Source organism: Chelonia mydas, chromosome 7, assembly GCF_015237465.2.
Source record: "Chelonia mydas isolate rCheMyd1 chromosome 7, rCheMyd1.pri.v2, whole genome shotgun sequence".
NCBI classification, from domain to species: domain Eukaryota; kingdom Metazoa; phylum Chordata; order Testudines; family Cheloniidae; genus Chelonia; species Chelonia mydas.
The window spans coordinates 69,674,517-69,701,102 of record NC_057853.1 but is presented as its reverse complement, the minus strand read 5'-3'; the positions used below and the strand labels follow the sequence as shown (position 1 = coordinate 69,701,102).

The 26,586-nt window shown below is 38.0% G+C and overlaps 1 protein-coding gene across 2 annotated transcripts in view; it reads right to left on the bottom strand.

The window, feature by feature from the left end:
- Positions 1-18,992: 18,992 nt before the first annotated feature.
- NRG3 (neuregulin 3) overlaps positions 18,993-26,586 on the bottom strand; it is an 874,025-nt gene continuing 866,431 nt past the window's right edge. Inside the window, exon 9 of one of the 2 annotated variants that reach the window (XM_007067242.3) lies at positions 18,993-23,725. In XM_007067242.3, the coding sequence (XP_007067304.2) occupies positions 23,218-23,725 (508 nt within the window). In that variant the 3' untranslated portion in view covers positions 18,993-23,217. Of the gene's footprint in view, positions 23,726-26,045; positions 26,183-26,586 lie in introns of those variants that run through there. The other variant, XM_043551318.1, reaches the window with a different exon arrangement.

The following is a 26,586-nucleotide window of genomic DNA, read 5'->3' as shown; positions in this document are numbered from 1 at the left end:
CATGGAGATCAGTTTCCATCTGCCTCACTAGTAGCTGCTGCCTTTGCTGCTGGAAGATTCAAGAAGATGCCTGATTCCTCTCCAGTTTCATGGGTTTTACACCATGATAACTCAGTTGGCTTCCATAAATATGCCTTTGTGTGAATATGAAGAGAATTAGGCCCATTTTTTCTGTACTAAAATGTTTTTTTTAAACTATGTTTATTAAATGATATGATTTGTGTTCCCCAAGTTAAAAAAAAAAAAAACACCTACAACGATCCGATGGACATGGATTCATGTGGTCTTTTAAATAGCACCTTGTGCTGGGAAAAGCACCTGGTCTGTCATGAGGCAACATAATAATTACCTGCACAGGGAGTTCACTGAACAAAGTTTTTCCTAAGAAATACATGAAATATACAAAATGAAATACATAACCTCAAATGAAATTACACAAAACCACTGCAGGTAGAGCATAGATACTGTGCTCCTTCTGACGCCTTCCTAATGAACAGCTATAGTATTAGTTGAAGCAACACCTCCACCTCTTGATAATCAACTACTAAAATAATGATGGGTTCAATCATTTTGATGATGATGACAATGATTAAATTGGCTACTTAAGACAGCTGCTTGATTAAAATGATATTTAATCCACAATAATTCCTGATAATCTCTCTTGTTTCGTTAGTTTCATGAACGAATTCTTTTTGTAGATGCCAAAAAACCCCCACCAATGACTAATTTCTACATCAGCTGTCCCCATTTTCCACTTCTAGTGCATGGCATGAGGTAGATTTTTGTCATCTTGAGAAATTAACTGACAAAAGCAAAACACTTTTGTGGTGTACATCTGTTCTTGGAATATTGTTGTTAAAAATGACTTTTCTTCTTGCATACAATATCAGTTTTACATTTTGGATCCACTATAGTACAAAAAGGGGAAACTTTGAAATGATGGTGTTTTGAACTGAGAACCCAGTCCAATAGTCACTGAAGTCAACAGGCATTAGATCATGTCAGGACTGAACTGAGCAATTTGGACTATCAGCTGATTGGTAACATGATTTTTAGTGTTCAAAAACAAGTTAAAATATATTTAATAACCCTCTCTCAAACATGCACAGACATAGTTCTGACATAATGTGGATAAACAGATACCAATACTGCCATTTCTAGCATTCCCTGAATGATTGTTTGGTGGTTTTTAATTAAAAAAAAATCCTTTCTCTCAGACATTATTGCTTCATAGTGTTTGGAGACATTAGTAGAAGTGGTAAGCTTCAGCAATGGAGTGCAAAACCAAATGGCTTCAAGTAATACTCCAGTTGAAATTACTTGAGGCTACTGTAGCCATATAGAAATAACAACTTCATGAGAAAAGGAGTTAATAGACCGTCTGTGGTAATATAGTTAGCAACAGCCTTCTAGGGGTGATGGATCTATTTAATTTATTGGGGAGAAAGTTTATATTAGAGAATTTCAACTATATTGGTTCAACTAGCTAAGGTAAGAGTGAATAGCTTATTCAGTTTGAAATTGAATATTAACATCTGTATAGAGCTTTCTGGTTTAAGTTTACAATACGAAGAAAATATATTGCCAACAAATACCCAGTAAATGCTATGGGAATCAAAACTTCTGTGTGAAAGATGCTCTATCTTTGTTGGTCCAGTCACACTGCACATCTAATAAATGACATGCTAGTTACTATTATCAAAGCGTAATCCCTTAGAGGTCTGATTCTGTGCTATGTGTCCGGGAAGCAGAAGACAGAAGGTGCAGCCCAAGAAAGAAAGGAGACTTTTAGCACCCGCTGGATTCTGCACTGTTTTGGGAGCTAAACAGCTCCAAGTGTATGAGCCTGTCTACACAGCAAGTTACCGCTTAGTAAGCCAGGGTGCGACTCTAGTGCATACCAGCTTGCCATGCAGTACCATGTGGACCCTGCTACAGTGCACTGAAAGCCCTGGCATGCAGAGTACCCCCAGCTGATCTAACGTATAGCAACCCAGGATCCCCATAAGGCATGTGCCATGCGCCCTCATGGCCCTAGCACACTTCTCACACTGGGGCTTGCAAAGAAGGCAATATAGAGACACTTATGCTGTATACAGGGTCAGTCCTAGACCAAATGACGCTCCAAGCGAGGAGTGGCGTCAGCAACCCCCTCCATTTCTTAAACTTTTGAATACCTTACTGCACCCTGAGCCTGGCACCCCAGGTGGTTGCCTGCCCCTAAATCTGGCCCTGCCGTATATACTCATGCAGGCAGCCACTGTGCCTGCATTTAGGAAATTCTCCCCTGGCCAGCGGTATCTCCCGTATAAGTCACCAGTGCGGTGGACAAAAGGCTGTTCTAAGGGTTACATTTCAAAAAGAAACATTCTCAACCTATAGTCTGTGGAAAATTTCCGGGAAGTCTGCAGCATTGATTCTGTCTCTGTCACTATAGCAGAGTACTTTTCAGGTATGAAGATGCTATGTAACGTGCCGGCTAGTTACAGTCTGTCTTTTACGGTCCCTGGACAAGCAAACACACCTCTGTGAACCATGAATGGCTACTTTATGTCTTTCTCTTCACTAGCCATCTCTTTGGTGTAAATCACTCCCTTCCTTCTCATATTTGTGGACAGCAGCAAGACTGGACGTGCAGCAGTAAACTAACAAGAGCAGAAAAACTAACGACAATGAGTTCGGGGAGGGGGGGGGGGAAATTGGCGCAATGGGAGCTGCGGGCAATGAGTAGAGATTTGTTTCTGAGAAACATATAACCCCATCCTCAAGGAGAGAAACGACACAGCACAGTCATAAAAATGGAGGTGAAAGGGTGTAGCTATGCGACAGCAGCAACCATTACAAAAAAAGTGAGTTTGTGCTTATTTTAGCTCCTCCAAATTGTGCTAATATTGTTGTTTTTTTCATGTAACCAAAAATCCACCACCACACACACTGTCTTCTCTGTCTCAGCAGAAAAAAAAAGTGGCATTAAAAATAAGTAGGTAGGGACATATTTTGTATAGTATCACGGATAGTCCCTTTCAGTGCACCGTAGCAGGGTCCACATGGTACTGCATGGCAAGCTGGTGTGCTCTACCTGGAAGATGGATTTTCGAGCTAGCAAATAATGGCAATATTTCCTATTATGACTAATATTGCTTTAAATGTTACTTGTAGAGCAGGGACGGGCAAACTTTTTGGCCTGAGGGCCACATCAGGTTTCCGAAACTGTGCAGAGGGCCGGTTAGGGGAGGCTGTGCCTCCCCAAACAGCCAGGCGTGGTCCGGCCCCTGCCTCCTATCCAACCCCCTCTGGTTCTCGCCCCCAGATGGCCCCCCACCAGGACTCCTGCCCCATCAAACACCCCCTGTTCCCTGTCAGCTCCCCAAGGACCCCTGCCCGATCCAAACACCCCTTCTCCCTGACTGGCCCCCGCCACCCCATCCAACCCTCCCTCCTTCCTGATTGCTGCACACCGGGGCCCCTGCCCCCATTCAGCCCCCCTGTTCCCCACCCTCTGACTGCCCTGACCCCTATCCACTCATCCCCCCCAACCACCACCCCGAACTCCTCTGCCCTCTATCCAACCCCCCCCCCCCCGCTCCCTGCCCCCTTACCGCACTGCCTGGAGCACCGGTGGCTGGTGGTGCTACAGCCGTGCCACCCAGAGCACCAGGACAGGCAGCTGTGCTGCCCGGCTGGAGCCAGCCACGCCACCGCGCAGCACAGAGCACCGGGCAAAACCTCGCAGCCCCGCTGCCCAGAGCATTGCGCTGGCAGCACAGTGAGCTGAGGCTGTGGGGGAAGGGAAACAGTGGGGGAGGGGCCGGGGGCTAGCCTCCCAGGCCAGGAGCTCAGGGGCCAGGCATGAGGGTCCAGAGGGCCGGATGTGGCTGGCGGGCCATAGTTTGCCCACCTCTGTTGTAGAGGAAGTTGTTTGCATTTCTTAGATGTCTGTTTCCAAATTTCTAGGTATATGTATTAAAGGCACGAAATTGCTTTCAATGCCCAAGCAAAGTTTTAGTGTCTGCACATGACTGCCCAAGAAAAGTGGCTAGAATTATTAGGCTCAAATTGTCACAGGAAGTTTTTGAAGCCATATAACATGCACACTCCAGTCTTGCTTCAGAAGGCAGTAATAATTAATGTGTTTTTAACAATGGCAAGTGCAATTCCATGAGCAAGCTCAATTTTAATCAAGTGTCAAACATGATTCTTAATAGGAATTTTATGAACCACTCTTGCTACATTCTTATTTCTTCAAACTTAAATAGTCCCATTGATGTTAACACAGCTCTCAGCATGCCAACTGTTTTCTTGGCTGGTTTGTCTCAGGAACTGTCTGCCGTGTAGCAAATCACACTCAAAATAAGTATCAAAATTCTGAGTTGGAAAGTGACAGGCAACAAGCTTGCCATGTGGAAATGAAATGAAAGAGAAATTCTTTCACCAGCTTGGTGCTTTTATATCCAGTCTGTGAAAATGTTGAAAGCCTTAGGTGGAGGCTATTACAATACTGTTCTACGTCTCCTCCCCTTCCCAGCCCACCCTACCAAGCTTGGCTACTATGCAGAGGAACAAATAGAAAAGGCATTAAAGAAAAAGTCAAACATGGACCAAATGGATGGAGAGGTGAACTGAATCATCCCAGTATATATAAATAAAAACAAAAGCCACCATTCACCGTACTTCATAACTAGCTACCTGGAAGATGGATTTTCTTGGCTTGCCATTTGACCATATGCCCAACCCGCTTCCTGGCACCTGTATCCAGAGGTGGTTCTTGGACTTTAGAATTTGGGGGTCAGCCAAAGCTGAACAGAAAGCCTTCTTCACCCTTTCAGTGATGAGCTACTAGATCACAGGTTCATTTGGGCCACCTCTATGTAATAACTGCTTCTCCCCATGGTCCAGAAATGGGCTTTCAGACCGCACAGCTCTTTTCTACTTTATGTTATGGCAAAGTGTTTCACTGTTCTTTCTGCCAAAGTAAATGTGCAGCATACACACTCCTTTAGGCAAATCTGCATGCACCTTCTTTAAGCTATATTAAGATTTCACCCAAGCCCTCTTCGCAGCCTCAGGAAAAACTCACCTTATTGCAGTAGATTTCATCATTTGATATTTCTAAATCCAAATTTCTTGTGAAATATATTGTGCTCTGTAGACTCATTTTAAAACAATTCATCCTATCTGTAAACCAAGTGCCGGCTCCGGCCAAGGCTTTAGATGTTAGCTAAGAACTGATAAATGCATAGCTGGAAACCTGAATGTTAGTTTTGTTCAAAATAGTTCTTAGTCTTTAAGACTGAATTTAGTGTCTAGACTCTATGAAATGCTTTTACGTTCTTGCATTAATCTCACTTGTAATGTCTGTATTCCATGCTCTACGGAAATATGCAAGTTCAGTTTTATAACTTTGAAAATGTTTGTTCTGAATTTGTGAACCCAGGCATGGGAAGAGTGCCCCTTTCCCCATTAATGAGGTCTATGAAGATTAACAGGCTCTTAAGGAACAACATGATACAAAGGATTGGTGAATGGCTCTATCACACCTTAGAAATGCTACATGCAAGGGAGCTTGTCTCATTGGCAGGAAGGCTAAAAGGTAGAACAGGCTCACCAGAAAATTTTTCATCTCTTTGCTGTTTGGACTCTTCCAAGGGCAGGAGCTAAGAAATGAACAGAGATCTCCAGGGTTGTCCTGAGTTAAGCCCTGAAAAGAGATTCAGTGTTGACATTACTACATCTCTGTGACCCTTTTGGAAATGTAGCCTGAATTCATTTGTGCATATATGTTCCCTGCTTTAATCTGTAAATAACTCTCTCATTTCTTTTTCCTAATAAATCCTTAAATAGTTTATTACAGGATTGGCTACCAGCGTTGTCTTTGGTGAGATCTCGGGTACAACTTGATCTGGGGTAAATTACTATTCCCATGGGACTGGAAGCAACCTGAATATTTTGTGATTTTTGGTGTTAGTGACCATTTATCACGAAGTACAGCTTGTTTGGGTGGCAAGATAGACTGGAGAGCCCCAGGGGGACTGTCTGTAACTGGTAAGACTGTAACGGTGATCTAGGAGTCACATTTGTTACTGGGTTGGTGAAATCTAATTACAGACCATACCACCAGTTTGGGGTGTCTGCCCTGCTTTTGACAGTCTGCCCTGAGGTAGGCACTCACAGTTGTGAACCAGTGCAGACAGGGTGACACCACCTCTCGAGTATACAATCTATATGTTCAACAGCACACAAGCTAATGTCACTGCAAGAACAGCAAAGAATTAAGGTGGAGCACTTACATATTATAGTGATGTGCATTGTAGAAAATCATTAGATAGCCACAGACAGCTAGACAGACATTTTAGGTTTCACAATGTAAGAGTCTCAGTGTTGTGCTGTGGCTAAAAAGCAGATCAATAATGTGTAAGTTGCTGCTAGAGCTGGGTGACATTTTTTGCTTGATACATTTTTTTTACCAAAAAAAATGCAGATTGGGGTTGACCATAACATTTTGTTAATTTGGGTAGATTCTGCCAAATTCTTTGGGTCTAAAAAAAGTCAAACATATTATTTACTTATATTTGAAATGACTGTTTGTTTTGAAATTTACTTCAATTTTATTACAAATACAAAACACCTCCCTTCCCTGAAAAAAATATAATGAAATATTTTATTTTGGGTTGAATTAAATGGTTTGTTCTCTACATTTTGTTTTTTCCCAAAACTTCAGAAAGTTGGTTTATTTGACCCCAAATGATCCCCCCCCCCGGGGAATATTTTGATACTGCACGTGTACTGGAGAAATCAATTATTCATATAGCTCCAGTTGTTGCGGCCACTTTGAAGCGCTGTTCAGAAATATTATCTGTGCACTTATTAAATGACAACAGTTCTGTCCCATGAGGCCTGGTTATTAAATTAAGTTCTGTTCCTGCTGCTTTGGAGTCATCTGCGAGACTGTGTAGATGTGCACCATACATGCTGAAGCAGTCAGACTACATGGTCCTTCAGGGGGAAGCTATTTTGTTAAAGTAACACCTATATTAACCTCATCAAATTTGGCCAAACATAATGAATCAGAACATTTGCTGAAACGTAGAGTGACATTGTTTCCTTTTAGCTATTGTCTGTGTGAAAATGTGTTCCATTTGCAATTAAAAAACAACAACTAAATAAAAGAATCAGAAAAGAACAAGCAGAACACTTCCAGGATTTCATCCACATAGCAAGGGAAGAAAAATGGGCTGGGAACTTCCCAGAAACTCGTCCAAAAGAATAATAGTTTCTTCAGATGCAAACAAAAGTGTCCAGATTTCAGTTAACCTCATAAAATTTGGATGGATTAAAACTGATTTTACTTTGATTTTATTTCCTTGTTCATCTGCTCAAGATGCACCAATGGTCAAGTTTCTAAGGTACTACAATGAAACACAAAAGATTTTACACAACAGAGAAGAGTGGATGACAAACTAAAAAGGCCATTCCAGCCAAGTGGAAAAGCTTGCTGAGTAATGGCTTCTTTTCCAGGTTCTAAATGGGGAAAAACTAGTTTATTTTGGACCCAATTGTGCAGCCCAAGGTCCATCTGTGTGAATTGGAGTAGCAGCACCAGGCTTTTATTAGCCCAGTGGAAATGCATGGTTATAGTCTTACACTCTTGCCCTGGTTTTTTCCATCTTGTTCTCATCAAGATGAGCTTTATTTGAGAAAATAGTTGAAGCAATTTGGGTTGATGAAGAAATAGTTCGAACCTGTTATGTCCTAATGGTATCCGCAACTCAATGGCCGAATAATTAGCACATGATGTAAAGCTAGATTGACATACAGACTCCAACTGTTCGTGATTAAGGCTGGTATAAGAAATAAATGGAGGATGACATGGATAACATGCACCATGTAAAGTTTACAAGTTACCATGTAAAGTATTAGTAATATTTGAAGTTTTTCCTTTATGTAAAGTGGCATTGTTGCCACCTGGATGATATTTCATTTCATTGTAACAGAAGAACATTTCACAGAGGGCCTTTGCTGGTCTTTGTATATTGACAATGATCTTTGAATGTATGTTGTGTTTCTTTTTAATCACAATTGATTTCCCTCTGAATGTGCAGTTTTGTCTATTTCTGCCTTTCTAAATGGAACTTTTATAACTTCAGATAATAGCCACAATTTGGTGAAAACTCCAAGGTTTGCAGGCTGAATTGTTTTTAAAAAAATTGAATTACTTGAAGATTGACTTCATTAGCAGGACTGGGCCCTTTCGCTGTATGTTATGGTATATCTTCTGATGTCTGAGAGTCATGAACCTTATTGTCTCCTATTCAGACTAATCCTGGTTAATCCTTGCACTAATGCAGCTGGAATGAACAAAGCTTTTGCTTTCAGAAAGATAACATTTGTCTCCCTCTTTGTGGCCTGATTAACAAATGAAAACCCCTGCTTTAAGAATAGAGATCATGGATAAATAGCACAATCAGGCTAGCACTATTTAAGGAAAAAGGGCTGCGTTATTTACAAAACAAAACTGATTTGCTCAAACCAAGTACAAAAATTATGATTTTTCTTTAGATTAGCTGTAGTTTCTGCAATAAATAAAACCATCCTACATGCTTGAAAACCAAAAACAAAAGAGTCAAAATACATATTGATAATTAAAATCAGTTCTTATTTTTTTATCCTTTAAAACCATGGACAAGAATGTACATCTCCACAAAAGTGGAGGCCAAACATAATGAATCAGAACATTTGCTGAAACGTCGAGTGACATTTTTTCCAAGGTTGTTCCTTTTAGCCATTGTCAGTGTGAGAATGGATTCCATTTGCAGTTAAAAAAAAACTAAACAAAAGAATAAAACAATGATCACATTGCACACTCCTTGAAACACAATCTTTGTCATAGGCACTATGATTATTCCCCCCGCTCCCCACAAAACAAAAATAGAGGAAAAAGAAGATGGGGAAACAAAGACAGTTGAAAAGAAACAGCTTTTTCCCTTCTTTAATATGTTTAGGCTGTGTGTTTATATCCTTTACCAAGAAAATTTCCCAGGTCCTTAAACCTCAGATTGGAGTATTCATATTCATGGAATTCTTTACAAATAAAGTACTTTATCTATTTATATAAATATATTGGTATAAAAGCCCCCCAAATTCAATTAAATGGTCCATACTAATATTGTTAACCATAGAAGTGATTTGGCAGGGTAGTTTATTATCCATAATTCAGCTACAGGTGAACAATGGTTCAAGGCTTTCAATTGCTAAGGAGAAGACCTCACAACACTCACTCTGTGCTATATGAATGCTCAAATTTCCATATCATGCATATTTATGGAACATTTTTGGTAAGCTTAGTTCTTATCCTGTTGTAACATTGCAAATTTTCAATGATCAAGAAGGAAAATCTAGTAAATCAGGTATAGTACTACATTTCAGGGAACTCAGCTTGAAATGCAGCAAGACTCGAACCATGTGATTAAAAAATAAAGATTTCAAAGAAAAATCTGATGTACGGGGTGGGGGTTAACACAGATATCAGTAGCCAACTGAACAAATCATTCAGATTTTATTAGGATGTCTTAATATCCCTGTTGATTAAATGATGGGTATTGAAAACATGTTTCCCCCCACATATACCAGCTGGACATACACAGTGAAGGAACAAAGTATTCCTAATCTTCATTCCATTTTATGTAATTTTCAAGTGATCGGTCTCTCAGGAGCGCGGCAGGAGGTGGTTGGAAAGCAGCTTTAACAGTGGTTGGGCTGCTGAGCATGGTGTTTTGTTACTCACGTGATCCAATAAAGTAAGCTGAGAGGAGCAAGCATGACAGGAGGGAAGGCCAATAAGAGCACTGTTGACCCAGCACATGTCATAAGATATTGAGCAGCTGACTACTAGAGATAGTACTTATTTAAAGCCCTGGCACTTGTTTATGTCAGCAACTGGCTCTTATGTTCTTCTGAATCCAGCACTTATGTAGATCTAGTTAAAAAATGGGGAGCGGGGAGGAATGCAAAAGTTTAGAAAAATTGATGTAGATCACATGGAGTTTGAATTAGACTAATTATTTTTTTTAAAATGGGTAATTTGTTTCTTGAAAACATTATCAAAATGGTTATCAAAATGTTTAATTTACGGAAAATTGAGTTTGCATCAAACAAAAAGTGTCAATACCCATTTCAACAACAGTCAGTGCCCTTTTTGATGAAAAATTTAGTCACTATTGTCAAGATAAAAATTTACAAAAAATGTTGGTCACATGTTTTGCAAAATTTTCTTTTGAAAAAGGATCCTATTAAAATAAACAAACAAATTCTTTTATTTTGAAAACGCTTTGACCAGCTCTAATCTTAAGCATCTATGAGTAGTTTCTAGTCTTGCATTTGCAGTAGGAGTAACTTAAAATCCTGCATGAAAGCAACTGTGCCCAATTCAACCCCAGTACTCATTCAGTGCTGGAGTTGTGAGAGAGCATCTGCTGCTAAACACTGCATATTTCCCTACCCTATGAGGTGCTGATCACCCTCAGCCTTACAGGACGTACCCAGCACATTCCAGGACTGGACACCTTTGTAGATCCATTTATGCAAAGACATACCAGCAAATGGTGAGTATTCAGTGCTAGCTCTTAGATTCCTTGCACCTTTACAACAGAACTCATCAACATGGCAGGATGGAGTCGAACTGAGCCAAACTGTACTCCAAGTTTAAGACAGGGAAGATTGGGAAAGGTGAATTTCTTTAAGGTTGGACCTGCAAGGAAAGACTATGAACCCCTACCCAATTTTAAACTTTCTGCCAGATTTCATGCCAGGCACCGGTTTGTAAATAAAAAATGGAAAGAATTGTTCATGTAGATTGGTTCACATAAGACCCAATTTATTAAGAAAAGAAAAAGAAAAAAAGCTACACAAACATAGGTTGCTCAGAATAATTATCTCCCTCCAGACTATCATTATTTTTGTAGAAAGTCTTCCATTAGCTTCTTTTGGGGCTGGAAATTTCAAAAAAGTCTAAGGGAGTTAGGCATCTAGTTACCCATTGGCTTCTTGGAAAGCCCACCCTTATTCTTTAAGAACAAAAAGTAGCTGGATGTGAGTGTACTCACTGGCCTGTTGCTCTATACCACATACAGGAATGCTACTTAGAAAACAATATGAAAATATACTTTTATTGTGTTTATTAAACACAACTCTGTATCTGAAAACCAACCTAGCAGACATATCACACCCACTGGGACTGGATTTGAATTTCTAGGATTGCTACAGATTGTTTCTTTTTGTTTGAACACAGGCATGTTTGTGTGAGAGAGAGAATACAGCTCTTAGATAAGGGTAGTAAGTGCTCCTCATACAAAAGGCAGACTTGAAGCTAAATTAGTTCATCAATAACAGTTATTCTTCTAACTGCAGAACTACAATGGCCACTTTTAACAGGGCTGCAGACAGTAGCAGAAGCTGCACAAAGGTCAAGGGGACTATGGCATTAAGTATAAAAGATGAGGGTACCTGGAAAGATACTGCTGCATACAGTGCAGAAACCATCCTTATAGATCTAGAAATATTGGATTCTTACAGTTACTTAAAATACTATAAAATAGAAGGTCAATTCAAACTATGAGCCAGATCCTCAGTCTAAACCAGCATGGGTCTGAATGCCAGTTCACACCAGCTGAGGATCTGGCCCTACGTCTTAGACTCTATTACTAAATTTTCAGGGAGAAAAACCTTCAGAAAATCTCTGTTTGGACTCTACTAGAAACATTTTTTAGCCATAGAAGAGGAACCACAATAGTTTGGGCTCTGTAAATAGCGTAACATACGAGGACAAAAAATAACTCACGCTGTTGGTATCTGAGACTGCATTTAAACATGGAGGGCAGTGGGGGGAATCCTGGCCTCATTGCAGCCAATTAGAGTTTTGCACTTGGGCTAAGATTTACTTCTGCAAACCATCAATGTTTTCCCTGTGTGCCCCATTTGCATCATTGAAGCCCCCTTCACTTCAGTGGAGGTACTTCTATTTACACCAGGTCACACTCAGGTCTAGGAGTTCTGAACAGAATTTTTTCTGTCTGTTAGATTCTTTTAATTTTCACGTAGGGCCCAAACCTGCCTCCAACCTACACAAAAATATCCCATTGATTTAAAGGGTAGGTTAGCATGTACAGCAACTACTGTGTTGAGCTTTTATAGTTTCAGGTTTCTCAGTGAGAAACATAGAACATTTATATGAGGAAATTTTTTTTCTCCTATGTATTTTTTCAATAATTTAACAGAAAATATATATGGCAAGCAGAGGTGGATGGAAAAAATGGTGGTGGGGGAGGAAATGTCACAATGTTTTTTTTTCTAGCCCCTGCCCCCTTAAATTCAAAATTTATAAAATTTTGAAAATTTGAAATTTTGAAATGTAAAAAATCTCAACCAGCTCTGATGGCAAGGACTTGAGATCACTAGAGGCATCATTTAAGCCCGGGAGACCATGAAGTAGCAGGTTATGGTAAAGCATAATTTCTCAGACTTTGTCCTAACGTTCTTTTAATCCATTCTGGCTTCACCTGTGAAAACTTTTTTTTTTTTTTTTTTTTTTTTTTAACAAGGAGACAGGAGAAATCTTGTGTACACATATTTTTCAACAAGTGGCTATACAGGGTTGTCTGCTAATGTTTCTGTCTGATTGGTTATTTCCAATCAAGAATCAGCAAAATCAGAACTGTTTCTAGGATAGTCATGATTTAACAGATAGATCTGATTTTGGTAATTCCTTAGTTTACTTTTTTTTTTTTTTAAAGAAAGTAAAGCTATTCCCTTTACTATTTTTTCTGAGCATACTCACTGATCCTCCCTTGGAAAAGATCAGAGTTCTCTCAGAGTGAATAACATTCATTCTTATGCAGAGAGCCAACACAAAGTCTATGGCACACTTGCGTCCCACTTAAGCACTATTTTGAGAGATTTATTGGGATGTTAAGAGGTGCACAGGGCTTGCGCTCACTCTTTGTACAGGAGTGAATTTTGACCAGTGTGAGAAACATTGTCTCAGTATATTTTCATGTAATTCTGGAAGTACAAGATACTGTTTTAATAATGAGCACTATCAGAAGTAAGAAAAGACCGCATTAAGTCATCTTCCCATTTCCCCATTTCTTCCTTATTACCTTTTTCTGACACTATTTATTTTGGAAAGCAATAGATATTAATTGTTTTGTCTTAAACACATTAAAATACGGTTTTAAAATGTCAGACATAAGTAGCTTCCAACTATTCATGACACCGATTGCGATAAAACTGTGTTTATTAACCTTCCAAAGCAAGGATTACTTTAAAATGGTTCTACATCTATTGTGATAGCTCCTTCATGTGTTTTGACATTAATCCCATAAAATTATTTGATTCAATATCTGTTAGGAATCTTAACCATTGGAGGAACTTTAATAATAATGGGAGGCAAAAAGCAAAACCAGAAGTTATAAAACTCAGGTCGCTTCAGATGTGTATACTGGTCTTTGGTCTTCTGAAAGAGTTGGAAGCTATCTTACTGCTAACACTTTTAACTGTTAATGATTTCTAAACAAATATAAACACTGGTTTCTTGCTATCACACAATTAATTCCTTCATAGGCAACAACACACATGCAATCAATACATTAATTTATGAGGAGAAGACACAGAAGGACTAGTTTTCCAAGAAAATGTTCTGTCATCCAGTTAAATATGCAGCTCAGCTAGTACTGGACTGAATTTGCAGTCCTATTTTGCCCCTCAAACTAGCTGGAATTCAAGACTTTTTCTTTAATTTAAGTATATATTCTAGAGAACATTTCACACTTTTGGGGATAGCAGTAGTACACACAAAATTATACATTTTAGTCTAGAATCATCAGCTCCCAAAAGTAGCTCTGTTTGCTCAGAAAAGCTAACAATCGAGTATGCTTGGACCATAATTGTTCATCATGTTGAAGATCTATTCTGATTTAGTCAGACCCTTGCCAGCTTTGATTTCTGTTATTTTATGCAAATATTAATATTGGGTATTCTTGGCACAGATATAATAGGGTGTCAAACAGATGAGCGATCAAAACCTGTCAAGCCTTGTGGTTTCATAACTTCAGACAGAAAAATAATGGAAGACATTTTGGCTCCATGATTTCTGCAATGTTAAAATGTTATTTATGGGATCATGAAAGAATGACATAAAGACATACTAAGAATTTGCTACCATTTAAAATCACTTAAGCCCAGATCCTGCGAAGACTGAGAAATACCCCCACTGACATTATACAGAATACATAGAGTTAAGCACTTAAGTCCTTGAAGGATTGGGGCTTAGGTTTACTTGTTTCTATATTTATAATTTAAATCCTCTTGTCCCTAAGGCTAGGTCCTGAATGACATTCTTTCTTATGTGGGTAAGGTATATCCAATATTAGTAAGGGTGTCAGAATATGGCACTGTGGTCTAAATTCTGTGTTGTTTCATAGCCATTGCAACCCCATTGACTTCAGTAATGTTGCATGGGATGTAAATCAGTGAAGAATTGGGCCTGAGCTCCTTCAAGTGAAAGGGAAAGAAAGAGGATGAGATAAAGCTTATATAAGGCATGATCATCCATTGTGACATGATACGTACTGTAGTTGGTGCTGATGGAAATAGAGAAGGTAAATGGTACAAAAGTCTCTTTCTGATGCAATTAGATTAGATATTGCTCAAGGCTATATCAACAAACACAGAATATACATGCCATATGCATACGGTATGTCTTATACTTAATTTATACTCTTTAATAATCAGTAAAAAAGTATTAATTATACATATAAAATATAATAATTCCCTTTATAGAAAAAATGTAGATTCTGTTTATTGTGATTTTTTTTACATTATTATTATTAATTTGAAAATAAAAAGTCTCACTAAAATAGCAATCTGGAGCATTAGAAAGATCTCCTCCTTTGCAGGGCTTTTATGCAAAGAAAATTACTCTTCAAGTTCTATGAAGCAAATAAGTTGAAGTAGCAAAATGCTCCAAGACAATAGTCCTTTTATCTCTCTGTCTTTATAACTGATTGTGAATTTCAGAAATGATGCTTGAGTAATAAATGAAGAATCAAAGGATGGTTACCTCCAATACAATCAATACGTGTAATAACAATCAATAAAGAGCAGGGAGTTAAAAGCTTTTTCTCTCCTCCTTGTTTAAAATTTACAAACTCTGTTATTGATAAGTTCAGGTAGATTTTGTTTTGGCAATTTCAATGCACACACAATTCTAATAGCTCATACATTTGTTAAGATTACACCATTTTAACAGTGTGCAGTATACAGGTACTACAGACTACTGTATCCTTATCCAGTGTGTATTTCCATGTTGCAATAATAACTTTCCACTTTCACTTATACACTTTCTAGCTAGTTTAAAAAAAAAAACCTAGAAAATAATGCTCTATAAGGTCCAATCCAATGCCCAATCTAATTCAAGTCAACAGTACAAAGACTCATTAACTTCAATGTCTGTCTAATCAGAACTTTAGAACTTTGACGCAGCTCAGTACTATTTGATGTACATTTCAATGAACGAACTTTTCAAGTTTGCTATTTAAAATACAAAAAAGAATATAATGTGGTTAATATGCAAATGTCAAATCCAAAACCTGCACACCAAGGGCCAAAAATACCATATTCATTGGTGCATTCAGAGGGAACACTCACATGAATAAATTGAGCAGGATTTCACTCCCAGTTTGCTGTGGTCACAATACACACAAAGCACCAGTTACAAGCACCTAAAACATCCTACGATATGATAGGGTGAAGAGCCACCTTTGATTTTCCATGCACTGATATTTTTAATTGGGACCCAGGCTGATTGAAAAAAACCATCATATATTTGGCACAGTAGCTTATGCATCATTGGCCCTGGCAGTTTAAAAAAAATCCCTGAATTTCAATAAATACAAACAGGAAAGAACTTACATTTTTAAGCTGTTTTGAAGATGATGGGCCAGAAACTAATTTTCAAAATATAAAATAAAGCAAACATTTAAACTTGTACAAAAGAATGATAAAATCAACAAAAGAAAGGAAGAGCGGGCAACTTAAAAACTTCTTTATTCAGTCTTTTGCTTGTAGGCATATGTATTTAAGGGGACTTTCTGCTTTACTATGAGACCATCTCTGTTTTTGGTATCTGCCAATTTTTAGACCAGACTTGAACTCTTTGTTACAGTTCTGATCCTATGAGTTTGAATTCCAAATCACAATATTAATACTTTGGAAGAACTCTCCCTTAGTACATATTTGTTATCATTTCTTTAAAAATTAGGGGAACCTTTGAAATCTAATAAACTGAATTTGTGGCAAGATGAAATATAGTATTTCTTTATGGGGCCAAATTTTACTCTTACTTATACTATCATGTTTAACTCAGAGCAAAATTTGACTTCCTATCTGATAGCTTCTATAGATCTTCTTTTAGGCCATGGTTCAACAAGACATCTAAGTACATGCGTCACTGTGAGCATATGCTTAAGTCTCATTGGCTTCAAAATTTAAAATTAAGCCCACGCGTAAGTGCTTTGCTGAACTGGGTCTCACTGGGGACTATCCAGCCCTTGTAGGGGGATAGACACAATAATTAGGGCTGTCAAGCGATTAAAAAAATTAATTGTGATTAATCACACAATTAAAAAAATTAATCTCGATTAATCACACTGTTAATAATAGAATACCATTTATTTAAATATTTTTGGATGTTTTCTACATTTTCAAATATATTGATTTCAATTACAACACAAAATACAAAATATACAGTGCTCACTTTATATTTATTTTTTATTACAAATATTTGCACTGTAAAAAACAAAAGAAATAGTATATTTCAATTCACCGCACACATTGTACTGTAGTGCAATCTCTTTATCATGAAAGTTGAACTTACACAGGTAGATTTATGTACAAAAAATAACTGCATTCAAAAATAAAAATGTACAACTTTAGAGCCTACAAGTCCACCCAGTCCCACGTCAACCAGTCGCTCTGACAAACAAGTTTGGTTACATTTGCAGGAGATAATGCTGCCCGCTTTTTATTTACAATGTCACCTGAAAGTGAGAACAGGAGTTTGCATGGAACTGTTGTAACCGGCGTCACAAGATATTTACGTGCCACATGCAGTAAAGATTCATATGTCCCTTCATGGTTCTATCACCATTCCAAAGGATGTGTGTTCATGGTGATGATGGGTTCTACTCGATAATGATCCAAAGCAAAGCAGACTGATGCACATTCATTTTCACCATCTGAGTCAGATGCCACCAGCAGAAGGTTGATTTTCTTTTTTGGTGGTGTGGGTTCTGTACTTTCTGCATCGGAGTGTTGCTCTTTTAAGACAACTGAAAGCATGCTCCACACCTCGTCCCTCTCAGATTTTGGACAGCACTTCAGACTCTTAAACTTCGGGTGGAGTGCTGTAGCTATCCTTCGAAATCTCACATTGGCACATTCCTTGCATTTTGTCAAATCTGCTGTGAAAGAATTCTTAAAACAAACATGTGCTTGGTCATCACCGAGATCACTATAACACGAAATATATGGCAGAATGTGGGTAAAACAGAACAGGAGACATACCATTCTCCCCCAAGGAGTTCAGTCACAAATTTAATTAACATACTATTTTTTTAACAAGCATCATCAGCATGGAAGCATGTCCTCTGGAATGGTGGTTGAAGCATGAAGGGGCATACGACTGTTTTGCATATCTGGCATGTAAATATCTTGCAACGCCGGCTACAACAGTGCCATGCAAATGCCTGTTCTCACTTTCAGGTGACATTGTAAATGAGAAGCAGGCAGCAGTATCTCCCGTAAATGTAAACAAACTTGTTTGTCTTAGTGATTGGCTGAACAAGTAGTAGGCCTGAGTGGACTTGTAGGCTCTAAAGTTTTATGAAATGTATTTAATATTTTGCATATTTTTCTACATTTTCATATATATTGCATTCTGTGTTGTAATTGAAATCAAAGTGTATATTATTTTTCTTACAAATATTTGCACTGGTCAAAATGATAAACAAAATAAATAGTAGTTTTCAATTCACCTCATACAAGTAGTAGCAATCTCTTTGTCGTGAAAGTGTAACTTACAAATGTAGATATTTTTTGTTACATAGCTGCACTAAAAAACAAAACAATGTAAAACTTCAGAGCTACGAGTCCACTCAGTCCTACTTTGGCCACCATTGCAGAGGACATGCTTCCATGCTGATGACACTGGTTAAAAAAATAATATGTTAATTAAATTTGTGACTGAACTCCTTGGGGGAAGAATTATATGTCCCTTGCTCTGTTTTACCCACATTCTGCCATATATTTCATGTTATAGTAGTCTTGGATGATTACCTAGCTCATGTTCATTTTAAGAACACTTTCACTGCAGATTTGACAAAACGCAAAGAAGGTGGTACCAATGTGAGTTTCTAAAGATTGCTACAGCACTCGACCCAAAGTTTAAGAATCTGAAGTGCCTTCCTAAATCTGAGAGGGATGGGGTTTTGTGGAGCATGCTTTCAGAAGTCTTAAAAGAGCAATACTAAGATGTGGAAACTACAGAACCTGAACCATCAGAAAAGAAAATCAACCTTCTACTGATGGCGTCTGACTCACAGCATGAAAATGAACATCCATTGGTCTGCACTGCTTTGGATTGTTATTGAGCAGAACCTGTCATCAGCATGGATGCAACCTGGAATGTGGTTGAAGCAGGAAGGGACATATGAATCTTTAGCACAGCTGGCACATAAATATCTTGCAAAGCCAGCTACAACGGTGCCATGAGAATGCCTGTTCTCACTTTCAGGTGACACTGTATACAAGAAGTGGGCAGCATTATCTCCTGCAAATGTAAACAAACTTGTTTGTCTGAGCTATTGGCTGAACAAAAAGTAGGACTGAGTGGACTTGTAGGCTCTACATTTTACATTGTTTTATTTTTGAATGCAGTTCTCTGTACATAATGCTACATGTGTAAGTTCAACTTTCCTGAGAAAGATAGCACTACAGCAATTGTACTAGGTGAATAGAAAAATACTATTTCTTTTGGTTTTTTATAGTGAAAATACTTGTAATCAAAAATAAATATAAAGTGAGCACTGTACACTTTGTATTCTGTTTTGTAATTGAAATCAATATATTTGAAAATGTAGAAAACACCCCAAAATATTTAAATGGTATTCTATTATTAATAGAGTGATTAATCACATAATTAATAGTGAATCATTTTTAATCGCACGATTAATCACGATGAATGTTTTAATCACTTGACAGCCCTAATAAATTTCAATTGGTATTCTATTGTTTAACAGTGTGATTAATCCCAGTTAATTTTTTTAATCACAGTTATTTTTTTTAGTTAATCGTGTGAGTTAACTGCGATTAATCGACAGCCCTAACAATAATCTAATCATTCCATTCAGTCAACCACTGTGTACCACATTCTATTCATGATGTTTGCACAAGACTTCCATTGGCATAAATAGGATTGCCACATTAAGAAAAATGTAGCTCCATGAATCAAAGCAGAATTATTTATATCACATGAGAGATTACTTTTTTGGGTGTTGTATTGGACAGTTCAATTTTGTTTTAGATATTTTGGGCCAGATTCTCAGCTGATATAAATTGCCATCACTTCACTGATTTCAATGGAGCTAGATGAATACACATCAGTTGGGGGGAGTCTGGCCACCTATCTAAGATTTTTCCCTACTTGAGGGCCAGATTCTGATAGCCTTACTCACCTTGAATACTACCTTATCCATGAATAGACTCATTGAACTTAATGGGACTATTCAAGAAGGGAATATTGAACATGAATTAGTATACCACAGTATAGCTCTACTGAATTATAAAGTGTTTTTCAATGGTTAGTAACTTTTAAGCAAAGTGTGGTCTATATTCACCACATTTCCCTCTTAAGATATCTGGGAGCCCTCTACTCATAGGGGGTAGGGAAGAGGTTGTTGGGTTGTTTTGAAGAAAACCTATTAAGAAGCAAGAAATCTAGGACGCACAATAGCCATATTTTATAATTCTGTTCAATAGTAGTATGCTTAAGAGATGTTGATTTCCCTTGGTCAATTTTAAACCATTTAATTAGCTATTTTCACAGTTTGGTGAAGTGTAACAACCTGTGTGAATTTTCACACCTAACTAAACTTGATCTTTACAGGTCAGCTGTAAATTTCAATTATCTTATGAGTACATCGATGAGTTCAGAGCTTCTTCCATGGAGGATTATTAGTTGGTTTCCCAGCTGAGCAACAGATGTAATTTTATTAGCATGAACTATATTCTACACTGATTTACATCCCTTCTAAGCAACTTGGGTTCAATGGGATTGTATGGAACAAAAATATGAGCTAGTATTTCAGTAGTAAGTGAAATTTTATGAAGTCTTTTCTGCGGCCTACATAATTAAAGTGTCAGAACTCAGAGAAATTTTTGTTTCATTCACTGTAAAATATAGCAGGTCAGGGGAAAATACTTACATTAGAGAAACATACAATACATATTACAGTGACCTGTCTAGATCTTCTTTAACTTTTTCCTCTTGAAACAATGGAACTTTCTATAAGTGCTGAAATGATATTCTTAATAAATAATACACTAGTCTATCATAAGGTTAGTATTAATGTCTCTCTATTCAAACATGCTGAAACTGAATAGAACAGGTAACATATAACAGTCACATATCCTTTGCTGAGTACAAGATAGCATCTCTAACATGAGCTGAAGATTTCTCACCATTTCAGATATTCATCTATTATTCAATCAGACACGCCATCGGTTTTAATACATTGCTCTTCCACTATTTCTGCTTTTGAGGGTGTTAAACTAATACTTTCTTTTAAGAAAGGCATTGCCTCTTTCTTCAACAGAAATCCTGCAGTGTGTTTCCAATACATTTCAAAGGATGAATTTTCTGATTGCAAGATGTAGTTGGATTTGTGGGCAATAAGGCCAGACTTCTGCTAGTTTAAAAAGGTTTCATTTTGAAATATGTATCTTAGGTACTGATCCTGTAGTTCACTGAGTGGAGGCAGCCTGCTGCACCCACTTGGAGCCCTGCTGAAGTGAACAAGGCACTGCCCACACATATCAAATTGCAGGATTGGAGCTTTCATCAACAATAAGGTACACCCCTCAGGGAACTCGTTCCTTAAATCCAGCCGTATCAAAGTAACATTTGAAGAAGGGAATCAAAGCAATGATGCTCCATTCAGGGGCATAAATCATAATTTGATCTCATATATATTTTTATTGAAAACACACAGCAAAGATTACAGCCATAGAAAGTTGTGTAAATGAGACAATTCCATCAACTTTGCTTTTTTTAGAAAAAAGACTTTTTATGTGAATACGAATTTTTCCTTAATGCCCTAACTGGGGGGAAAATAAATGGCATATGCCTTCAGCTTTTTTTTCCTTTTCTTCAGTTCACTAGACAGAAGTTGAAATATTGCTTTATTCCGACTCAACATACAACAGCACTAGACCGATCGATTGTTCTATTTTGGAAACTCACTCTTGAGAATGGTGAACTGGAAACTCTGGGGCACATCTAATAACTTTAGCAATTACCTTGCTGTAAAAGGAGTACGTATTTGAATACATTTTGTGTATACTGTAGATTTTGTTAATAAATCGACCAGTCTTCCAGCATTGAACAGGGAAGGCTGTTTGGTAATTATTTACTATAGTTCATTAATTTTTTAAACAAATAATTTAAACAGACTGTATTTTAAAATAGTAGTTCATATGTCATTGCTGAATTTAGCCCACTGTATTAGTGGCGTATCATGTACTGTGGATACAGAAGAAAATAGAAAAGAAAATGTAAGAAAGCAAGTGCTTGGGACACTGCAATCAGCAAATGATCTTTCTTTTCTAAAACCTTGAGCCGCCAAATGGATCTATTTGGTGGAGCCCATGTGCCCTTGCTCATTAAAGTCAAGACAGGTTTTTACAAATGCATGGACCCACCCGTACCAAACCAGCTCCAGAAAAGGGGCCTTAAACGTTCACAAGCATAAGTCATGCTTAATTAAAATGACTGGAAAAACTGAATGTGGAAACAAATTAGGACAGCATGAACAAATATATGCTGAATATTGATCATCTTGTATCTCCCTGACTGATCTCTGAACAAACCATACGAAAAATGTATTTTAAACGTGTTCTTTTGGAGTGCTCAAAAATGTCTTCAAAGTATAACGTTATCAGAATGCTGTGATTTTTGTGACAAAATAATGTGGTTGAAGTTCCCATTGGCAGAAACACACACACACGCTACCTTTTTCTTCTTCTTTTCCTTTCTCACTGAAAATCCAAACATCAAAAGCACAGGTCACAAGATAGGGCTGCTCAGTGTTTCTGAGCAACACCCGATCATTGCGTCTCCTGCTCTTATGTCCTGATTTAACAAGATACTTAATCACATGCTAATTTAAAGGTCATGGGTCATCCCACTGACTTCACTAAGACTATTCATGTACTTAAAGGAAGCCACATGCTTAAGCATCTGGCTGAATCAGGGCTTTACAGTTGCTTCAGATTTTAGGTGGCTTGGAACCATACTTCAGAATTTAGACAGGAAAGATTGACTTTGTATGTGTGTTGGTTTGGTTTAAAATTATGAATCTGGGACCAAGCTACTGGTACAATGGATGGCTAATTATGGGCCTGTATTATTTGAGGCTACTCAAGAAGAACTTGCTCACCAGAGAATGAATTCCTGGTGGACAGTTCAACACAGCTCTACTTTGAAACCAAAGAGTCTAAGAATGAATTTGGCCATTTTGAAAAATATGCATATCCCAAGCCTTCTAACAGCCAAACAGGACAGTTTTAAAACATACTGTAACTGCAACTGAATGTGCAACTCTGAAAAAGAAAAACAACAATACCCCCCCCCCGCCCCCACAAAAAAAACCACCCCCAAACCAAAAACGCTTTAGATGTATGCTTTATCCCTCCTGGAACTTGTCTTTCCCTTAAAAAAATATTTTGTTAAAAACCACTATGATATGAGGGCGATTGACTATTTGGTTTCTTCTAAGTAGATGCTTTTAAATTAATGCATATAAATAATTTGTATTTAATTTCCTTCCTTTCCTGTTTAGCAAAGCATTGCAGAGATCCTTTATTTCCCCACCCCCACTCTCCTCAAAGTCACTTGGTCAATGCCGAGTCTCTGTGTGTTTTGCTTTTTAAGACAAATTTTGCCTCTCGTTCCGATTTTGCCATGGGACTCATGGGCAGAAAAGCTGTGTTTTCACTTGCACTGTTCTCTGATTCTGTGCTTGCCAGTTCATAGTCCTCTGACCTCCTTGCATCAGTCAGAATTCGAATCTGCTCCTGGACAGTTTCTAGCAATATTTTCACTTCCTGTTGTTCTGCTATAAGACAATTGCTGACTGGGGCACTGACATTGACAAGTTCAGCTGAATAGGAGTTTTTGCACCATTTGATGCCTGTTACTTCAGAAACATTTTGCATTTGCATGCAGGCTTCATCCAAGCCCACCGACGGGATGATGGGAACTGAGTTGGCCCTTGATGCGGAATATCCAACCAAGTCCTTCTGATCCACACTATTAAAATATGGGGTGGTCTCTCGTGAAGGCAGTTGCATATTTATTGAAGTATTCTGAGGAGTTTTTAAACCAGTGGATGAATACCTAAAAAATAATAATAAAAGAAATCATTAGCTTTTGCATTTTGTGTGAGACAGCCAGACATGAGAGGAAACATCTGCTGAAAAAGTATCTTCCTGAAGCAAGGAATAGTCACTAGCAGGGTGGTCTAGTGGATAGAGAACTTGACTGGAATTCAGCAGAGCTCCTTTCTATACTCAGCTCTGCCACTGACCTGCTTGGTGACTTTGGGCAAGTTACGTCCCTATCTGCCTCAGTTTCCCCAGGTATAAAATGAGGATAATCTTGCTTACCTCCCTTTGTAAAGTGCTTTGAGAGCTAAGTATTATTATTTTTATTATTATTTCCTTATAATAAAATGTGTAGTTTTATTATTACATTCCTAATCTGGCAAGCGGATTCCCACCTTCCTCAAGCATCAATATTTTAAAACGTGGATATTTTGGTATGAATTAGAATTTGGTAGTGTTCTGAAATGTGCAGAGAAATTAACTTCAATAAACGTGTTCTGAGTCCAATCCTGCACTCTGTACCCAGGTGTTTTTATGATCTGCACTCCCATTGACATCAGTGAGAGTTACAGGATCTCAGTACCTCTGAAAATCAGATCACTTATTCAGGCACCCAAGGTTCTAAAGTTGACCCTTTTTTCGGTCATATATGGCACAAGGCTGGTGGGGTTCTCGGAAATATTCCAGTTAAAAAAAGACATCCTAGATCCTCCATTAATTCAAATTTTGATGGAATTGCATCAAATTGCATCAATTTGCATTAATTTCACCAACATTTCCATTTTGTTTAGAAGTTGGATACAGTTGCACTGACGAAAACTGACTTTCAAGGTACATCTACGCTGCACAAACCTCACGGCAGTAAGCAGCGTATGTACACTGCACACACCCCTGGCATGGGTATAAATAGCAATGTAGGGGGCGAGGTACTGCTTAGGCAAATAAAGACACACCTGAACCCTATCCTATACATCTGTCTACACACCTAAGTAGTGCTACTTTTAGTAGTGTAGTGTCCTGCTGTCTCCCCGTTCCTGGAGCCTTTCCCCGTCACTTCTCCCCTGCCAGAGCCGTCCAGTGACAAATGTAGCTACACACCACAGCATGGACGCAGCTTGCTTTTTACTGTGGTATATAGCTATACATACCTTATATGCTGCCACCAGTAGAGTGCAGTGTAAACATAGCTTCAATTGCGGCAAATACTTCAAAAACATCACTGAAAATATGTGCATTTTGAATCACTTTGGAAACTTAGCAACATGCCAAAATTCAGCAGCTCCCTTTTTAATAAGAAACACTAATACAAATCTGCTTGTACAATAAGTTAATATTCCTATTAGCCATGGTTATCAGGGACTATGGGTTTGATTCTGATCTCAGTTACAGCACGGCAAATCAAGAGTAACTAAAGTGAAATCAGTGAAAGTGAGATCAGACTCAGGCCCCACATCTTTATTGAAAGTTCATTTTCATTTGTCACATTATCACATCACTATTTAACTAGACAAGATAAAGGCTAAATCTTACATGCTTTACACAAGACCAAGGAAAGCAAGATTTGGCCCTAATGTAATTTAATCTTACTAGGTTTCTGAGTTTCCACTTCAAGGTTCAGATTCAGCTGGGTACTTAAGTAAAAAAAGTTGCCATCTTGACTTGAAGAGGACTAATCCCTGTACTTAACTAACTCATGTCACTTGGGCTTACGTACATCATTTGGTATGGGTAGATAGAGAACTAATAAAGAAGAAGAACAGATTCCCTAAAGCACATGTTCACTAGTGTTCCATTGATTGTAGTCAACTTGATTATTGCACATTGATAGTTGTACATACAATTCAGCATATCCACCTTCGGCACGTGTTATGTTCAGTGGACCTGCAATTCTACCCTTTCTCTACACTAATACCACATTGAATTGATTTAGCAATAGTGCTTTCTGGTCTGTATCCCAAAGGTTCCTGCCCTACTCCCAGCAGCAGTGCATTCTGGGTGATTTTGAAAGGCCTTTTGAAATACCTTGTGTATGCCCAGGGAATTATGGGAGAAAGGACCAAACTCTGATGCTGCTTGAAGAGATGTGATATCTCTTGTGTTTCACATTGGAAGTATTAAAGAAAGTTGCAAAGCAACTTTTGGCAAATGATGAAGAAACACGCAAAAACAGAATGAAATTAGACATCTTCCAAGTCCATTTATCAAAATCACTCGTAGGGCACATTTCAAAGAATCAATATTAAATATGGATCAAAGAAATACATCTGTAGAGAGGACATCTTAAATAAATAAATTAATTAAATAAATAAAAACAAAACAGTGCAGACCTGTTGGCTTGTGCCCACTCTTGCTTCCTTTGCATTTGTTTATATAATAATTTTCAAATCACTACAGCCGGAGTGGTCTCATCAGTTGCATTATTCATTTGTATTGATAATTCAGCCCCTAAATATACTTTCTGGGCTGCACCCTGCAAATGAAGCGAGTGAAATCTTTTAACGAATTTCACATGTCTAGTGATGATACACTGGCATAAGCAAGTATGAACTCAGATATTGATATGAAAATGTTAAAATTTGCCAAGTCCATAATATGGACTCAGGTCATGATATTTCGAATCCCAAAATGGCAAACATGTTTAATGCTCAGCACATTCCCATGAATCCTCCTTAAGTACAATCAGATGTCCTAATCCTGCACTGGGAATTGTGCATTTCCATCCTTGTGTCCATGTGGTTTTCAATCAAGGATCAAAGCTGGACTAAAGCATTCAATTTGTGGGTGAGCAGATGAAGGGAAATAGCAGGGAAATCAGATTTGAACAAGTGAGGCTCAACTTTCATTTGTGTAGGGGCTGGATCCTGCTCTTGAATC